The sequence below is a fragment of the Gadus chalcogrammus genome, chromosome 18 (assembly GCF_026213295.1).
Source record: "Gadus chalcogrammus isolate NIFS_2021 chromosome 18, NIFS_Gcha_1.0, whole genome shotgun sequence".
Taxonomy (NCBI): domain Eukaryota; kingdom Metazoa; phylum Chordata; class Actinopteri; order Gadiformes; family Gadidae; genus Gadus; species Gadus chalcogrammus.
Window position 1 is genome coordinate 4,902,976 of NC_079429.1, and position 7,380 is coordinate 4,910,355.

Below are 7,380 nucleotides of genomic sequence, written 5' to 3' on the forward strand. Positions count from 1 at the left end.
TGAACCCCCGATATATGGAGATTTAGTATTTATGAAACACAACTCTAGGCACAACAAACTGGTAAAAGAAAAAAAAGAAAACCATTATCCCATTACATGACGGAATGAGGCGATATTTCCTTCTCAGAATCCTATTACGCTGGTAAACAGAATCGCTGTTGACACCAGCCATTCCATTTGTGCTTCTTCGTTCTCCTGCGAAAGTTTAAAATGGTGATGGAAAAGTTCCCGGCGTTAAGACAGCGAACGGACGCGTTAAGACAGCGAACGGACGTGTTAAGCAGTGAGGCCTGCGAGTGAAACTCAACCTAATTCATTTTCAAGCGCAGTTCATGCTGCATTTTGTATTTCATTACATTAACTGTCGATGACTGTACCCTGATATAGAAACCAACCAATCACGTCTTCATAGAACCCCTATCTTCATTTCGCCCGCCAATGTGTGCCTGTCCAGGAGGAGATTCTAAACCGCTGAAGCCCAGAGCCCACCGCTGTGTTGGGTCGCTAAATCATGGTTCTGAACTTTTGAGCCAAATATAGAGTTGAGTCCGATACAGATCCGGCTACAGCCCAGCAAGACAGCTCCAGCCCTCTTTCATTCGCTCCACGTGCTCTGCTCCGTTAAAATCGACACAACCATCTTTATTTTTCGTGTCGTGCCAGACCTCTGGGCTCTAGGATGAAGGGATGGAACCAATGCCAAAGCAGAGACGTCCTGCTCATGATCTGAGATCACCGGAGGTTACTGGACAGACCAGAGACACGTCCTGATCATGGTCTGATAACCAGAGACACGTCCTGATCATGGATTTGGTATTATCACCAGAGGTTACTATACAGACGAAGATGGTCCTTCTTCCTCTCTGTGAGACAAATTCTAAGTTGGATTAAAGGGGGGGGGAAGGTCCACAGGGGATGTGAGGAACAAAAAAACACTTAAATCAAACCTGAGGGCTGCATTAGACCAACTTCTGGTCTTATGTGCTTGAGACGGTGTGTCCTTGAAACGAGGTATTAACAGAAACGTTGAAACCCACTTCAATGTAAAACTGTTTCCTCTTAAAAATGTTCAGTCCCGTAAAATTAAGCAGGGGCTTCCGTGAAGTGTTTTGGGCAAAGAGGAGATAAAAAAAAAGCATGGTTGTGCACTTCATCACAGCCTGGAACGTACGAGGAACGGGTGCCACTCTGACCGGGCTGGGCTGTGTTTGACGTTATCTATCCAGGGAGGATAAAGCATTCTCTGTCTCGGGCGCGCTTTGATTCACCTTCCCTGAAAATGTTCTGTCATTCTGCACAAAATGGCGCGGTTCCACACCGGTGGGCGTTGTGATGTCCTCGCCGGGCGGACGCCAAGTCGGTCTTAAAACCACCTGATCCCCGGTGGAACCGTCTTGTTGGAACACCGTAGATGGCTGCCAAGAGATCCCAGCACCAGGCCCCGAGTGTTGGTGTAGATACGGACGGCCTCGTGCGACCGGCTGGCGGACGGCGTCGGCGTCTGTGTTGTACCGGTTATGGCAGGAACGACGGCACAATCTTAATCCGCTCCTCTGACGTGGAACGCCGGCGCCAGATCTACGAGATGACCCCGGCGGCTTTCGTTCTTGTTTACTTTAGAATCGGGGGTTTAGAAGATTTCTGCTTTCCAGTTTAATTGAAAAACATTTGTTGTTCTAACAAATGTTTTTTTTTGCAACCGGCGTGCGAGTGTTCAAATGCTCTCGTTGTATTCGGAAGCATCTCTAAATTCATGTCATTTATTGACAGAATTCTGACTTTAAAGTCAGAATTCTGAGATTAAGGTAAAAACTCCAAAATAATAATCCCATGTGGCCCTAATCCTATGCCGTATGTTCGGTACAATGTTTGAAGGGAACCACATAAAATGACTTGGTAGTGTTTTTGTGCTTCAGCTTCAGGGCACAATGAGGACTTTAAAGGAGCAACAAAACGAGACCCCTGGGAGGTGGTGTGGGCGGAGGACTGACCTTTACCACCTCGCCGCCCTCCACCTTCATGAGCTGACGGAGGTTCTGCTGCAGGAGGCTGGTGTTGGAGCGCCACTTCAGCAGCCCCAGAAGGTCCACTGGAACACACACACACACAGACACACACACACACACACAGACACACACACGTTAGATGACAAACAACACAACAGCGTATAAGACAAAAGATAGAGTGTAGAGTAGAATTTAGCTCATCCGTCAAATGTTTTCTTTATAATCTTTTCGATTGCTGACTTTATTGAAAAGACGTGGGCTAAGAGGAATATGTCTCTTTATATTTAGTGTGTTTATTCGGTGCTGGATGAAATGTATTGTATAGTGTATTTTGATTGTGTATGTACCACATGCTTTATGTAGTTACATCAGTGTCCTGTAATCCTATGTGGGATGGACCACTTGTTTCATGACACAGAAATAAAAAACATCATTCATCATTCATATACATAAAGAGTTCAGCTCATATTTAAGATAATTTTTGTTTATATACAAGAGAAGAGTTTACATATAAATAGGTATGTTTAGTTTCTTCATAGGCAAATAATTTAGCTCACATAAAAAGCAAAGTTAATTCTGCACATGAGAGAAGAGAGTTTAACGTTTATCTCACATATGAAATAGCGAAGTTAATTCTGCACATGAGAAGAGAGTTGCACTTGTAAAAAAGGATGTTCAAGGGAAGAGGGTTTAGCGTATTCATAAGATAATATAATTTAACAACATACTTAAGAAAGGAGGGAAGGCGAGGCAGAGAGAAGTCTTGCTGCTCCTCGAAATGAAAGCAGATCTGAACAAGAACCTGTTGTTGCTTCTCCCCTCCGTCCATAAAACACTCATCCATGCTACCACAGCTCTCTACGGAGCAGGCTCACGCTAAAGCGGACCCTCCTTAATCCCTTCACATTTAAATCAAGGGCGGGGGGGGTCTAATTGAATTCAAGACGCGTCGCCCCTCCGCGGGGCGATGAATCACTCTCATGGGGAGCATTGCTGCGTCAGACCACCCCTGACAGGGGATCATGTTCCAGAGGCAGGGGGGGGGCTCAAAACATCCAGCTCAATTAGTGAGGGCGCCGCAACGCCCCTGCACCCAAGTCCATCTGTCAGGATCAATCGGAGGGGGAAAGCCTGCTGCCTTTCCTCCCCGCTCGATGTGTACACGAGTAGGCATGGGGGGGGGGAGACATGCCCCGAATGTGGAACACAGAGAGGACGGACGGACAGACGGACGGGGGGGGGGGGTAAGCTGATTACCCCGCAAGGGCAAGGCTCACACGTCGAGCGAGCGTGAACCTTTTTTAGTTTCATCGGGTATCAGATCACACGGGTTTGAATGAACACAGCGTGGCTCTTGGTTATCAGCTGTCAACCACCCCCACAGGCCTCTGGAGGGATGGGTGGAGTGAGATGGGCTCCATCTTCAGGCTGATGGTGGTCTTAATGGGCCGAAGGGGACGCAGACTCAAACCCACACAGAGACACGGGAACAGAGGGGGTACGAGATTGACCAACCCCGCCCACTTCCACACTGGAATTTTTTGTCGTAAAAACATTTGAAGAACGATGATTCCGAGGTGGCAAGTTAAACACGGCGGGAACACCCATCCATGGAAGTGGGACACCCAGCCCTGAACTCATCCTCGCCTGAACACGGAGCCGAGGTCGTACAGCGAGGTTTGTTTTGGGTTTCACCACAGACGTGTTTTTGCCTTCTCACGTTCACAGCGGACTTCTTGGAATACATTGGACTCGCCACGAAAAGGACAGTTGGTCAAGGTACGGATCGTTCTACATCCCGGGAAGAGCTCGGAATCCGACACATCTTCAGCCCAAATATATTCTCAGGTTTTTGCCTTTTACATTGTGATATGTTCCCCAGTGAACTCCTTCTGCGTGTGAGGGAAGCACAATAGCCCTGTTAAGATGGAGGCAGTTTGTTTCCTGTCATTAAAAAGGTGGGGAGGAGGAACCTTCTGAGATGAACAAATTACTGTGTATTTCATCCACACCATCCTCCGCCAGATGATATTTTCTCAAATCATGTTTTGAAATCCCTCTGAGGACGAATTTGCCTGTGACAGGGGGGCAGCATTCAGTCTTCACCGTGTAATCACCTTGTATTCAGCGGCGTTTAGTATTCACCAGCCGTCAGCCATTGATCTCAGCCATGTCCTGATTTAGCAGCGCGGGCTAATTATATCGGCTAAAACCGAAAAACATTTGCCGAGCTTTCTTCTGATCCGATTGAGTTCCACAGTGAAATGTTTTCTAGCAGCAGCAGCAGCTTATTGCGAGGTGTAGGTGTGGAGGTGAGGTAGAGTCTGAGAATAGATGGAAACAAATGGATTCCCACGTCAAGGATGATATTTGTTAATCTCCTCCTTGGAATATTTGTGTGTACACGTCTGTGTGTACATCTGTACGTGTATGTGTGTGCGTGCGTGCATGCCTGTGTGGGTTGGGCCCATCTTCAAACCAGGGCCCCCTCAGTGAGACCACTTCATATAAGGCTTCTCATTGCCCAGGCAACAGTCTGCATGAGTCTTGCTTCATTAAATAAAAGAAGCTATTCGCCTCCGGAGGGGTCGTGTCTGTGTGTGTGTGTGTGTGTGTGTGTGTCTGTGTGTGTCTCGATCGGCGAGGATATTCTCATCTTTACCATCAGAGCCCGCCTCCAAGTACTCCCGACAAAATCTAACTTGTCCACTTGGTATCCCTCCAGCCACGAACCACACTCTATTCTCCATTCTACCACCCATGACAACGAAACCATCGCACACGTCCTGAATGGAGTACAATTGCAAACAACAAAGATATGCAAACCCTCTGCAGTTAAAATGGACTGGTTCAATTGTGCACAAAATAACAACACCACTTTCAGTAATATACCATATACCCCTGACATCACCATTGTAGACGTCTCCAATAAGAATGTGACTATTGTGGAATTAGCATGTTGTTTTGATTTGTATATGGACATTTGCTTCATCACCAAGCTTTTAAAATATCAACCACTGGCTAACAATATCACAAATCTAGGTTTTAATTGCACATTAATTATTATTTTTGGAAGTCTAGGCCATGTCCACAAGCTTGTTTTACGTGGGCTACAATGTTGTGGACTGACCAAACCAAATGCAAAAAAGACTGCTTTATCTCTGCCACAATAGGCAGTTTAGCAACCTGGAGAAGAAGATGCAATGTCTATCCATGATGAAAATAGTTGTTTAGCATAAGGCCTTTTCTGTTTGATCAAACCTGCTTAGCCCAGCAATGCTTCCATTAATGTTTGGATCATTTGTACCTCCCCACTTGTTACGATCCAAATAAAGGTAAACTGTGTGTGCGTGTGCGTGTGCGTGTGCGTTTGTGCCCGTGCGTGCATGAGCGTGCGCGTGTATGTGTGTGTGTAACTGTCCGTGTGGGTTTGTGTGTACGTGCTTGTGACCAGGCAGCCTTTAGTGGCTATAAAGTGACGGGTGTTGGTTTAGTGTTGTTGTTTCTTGGCTTATTCAAACGACAGGACTTGGCACAGCGTACTGTACGTCTAGCATATAGGAAGTTTAGCTGGGGGGGGGGGGGGGGGGGGGGGGGTGGGGGGAGGAGAGAGAGGAGCGGAACGACACCGTTACAAAACGCAGGTAAACATGTTGGCGCACGGGGCAGAGAAGAACTGTGTTGGAATGGCATGCCCTATTGTCTGTCACGCACACACACACACACACACACACACACACACACACACACACACACCACACACACACACACACACACACACACACACACACACACACACACACACACACACACACACACACACACACACACAAAGAGGATCATTGTCCTGTTGAAGAAATGCTGAAGGGTCCCTGCGACTGTATGCCGTCACCGTCGCAGAGACGAGTGAGAGAGAGAGAGAGAGACCAAACAACAGCACGGGAGAGAGACTCAGAAGAGAGAGAGTGAGTGAGTGAGTGAGCAAGTGAGCGAGTGAGTGAGTGAGTGAGTGAGTGAGTGAGTGAGTGAGTGAGGGGCTGTGCGAGCGAGACGGGCTGAGAGAGAGGTATTTGGGCGCGGGTCTTTAAGAGGACGCCTCCAGGTTTTTAATAAAACACCGCTGTCAGCCGCCGCCGCGCTCAGACGGTTCGTTATTAAAACAACTCAACCTTTCCCCCAGCGCTGGGGCGGCCCGCATTAACCCACGGAGGAAGGCACACACATACACAGTCGGCCGGCATCTATCCATGGACATGGACACACACACACACACACACACACACACACACACACACACACACACACACACACACACACACACACACACACACACACACACACACACACACACACACACACACACACACACACACACACACGGCCCACATATACCCACGGAGGACCGAAGACACAAACACACCCAGACACGTACGCACACACACAATCACACACCGTGTGCGCACGTTGCACCTTTATTTCCACTCAAACACCCGGCACTCTCAGGTTTACCCAGCGCAGTCTGGGGAGGAGGGTCTGATCTGCCCTGGGAGCGATGCATGCTGGGTAAAACACCACCGCTCAGACCATCCACCAGCACGCGGCGCTGGATCCTCCGGGACGTGCCCAGCGGGGCAGACATTACAGAATGGACAGCGAGAGAGAGAGGTGTATGGTTGAAGAGCAACCCACCGAACCCCAGGCTCCCTGCTGCAGTGCGTTTTCCAGACAGAGTTTGCGTCGGGCTTATGGGCAGGCCTGTGAAGGGGTGTGGGAGACCACTTCAAAGCTAATCTGTGTCAGTGGCTAGTTGGAGAGCCCTCTAATCTGATCTGGCCTCAGCGGCAGGGGAGAACCTCTGCTGCTTCCAACACCCGCTGAGCACTGAAGGGGAGAGAGACAGACAGCAAGCAGGGGCGAGAGAGAGATACACAGCAAGCAGGAGAGAGAGAGACACACACATACAACAAGCAGGAGAGAGAGAGAGATACACAGCAAGCAGGAGAGAGAGAGAGACACACACATAGAACAAGCAGGAGAGAGAGAGAGAAATAGACAACAAGCAGGAGAGAGAGAGATACACAGCAAGCAGGAGAGAGGGAGAGACACGCAGACAACAAGCAGGAGAGAGAGAGATATAGCAAGCAAGCAAGGGAGAGAGAGGGAGACAGAAAGCAAGAGAGAAAGCAAGATTGAGAGCAATTAAGAGGGAGAGAAAGCAAGCAGGCAAGCGAGAGGGAGAGACCCAGACAGAGAGAGGGAGACGGTAGGCAGGGGAGAGAAAGAGAGACACAAAATCATGATGAACCAAGACTTCCCCTGGGTTCAGGAAAATGAGTCAATGCCGCCCCTGCATTTGAAGATATCATCACACCTC

General features: G+C 48.5%; 1 protein-coding gene across 1 annotated transcript in view; it reads right to left on the minus strand.

Annotated features, from left to right (window-relative positions):
- The window catches only part of dock1 (dedicator of cytokinesis 1), a 164,341-nt gene that overhangs the window by 103,181 nt on the left and 53,780 nt on the right, over window positions 1-7,380 (minus strand). Inside the window, exon 19 of the mRNA XM_056577277.1 lies at window positions 1,992-2,089. Within this exon, the coding sequence (XP_056433252.1) occupies window positions 1,992-2,089 (98 nt within the window). The remainder of the gene's footprint in view (window positions 1-1,991; window positions 2,090-7,380) is intronic.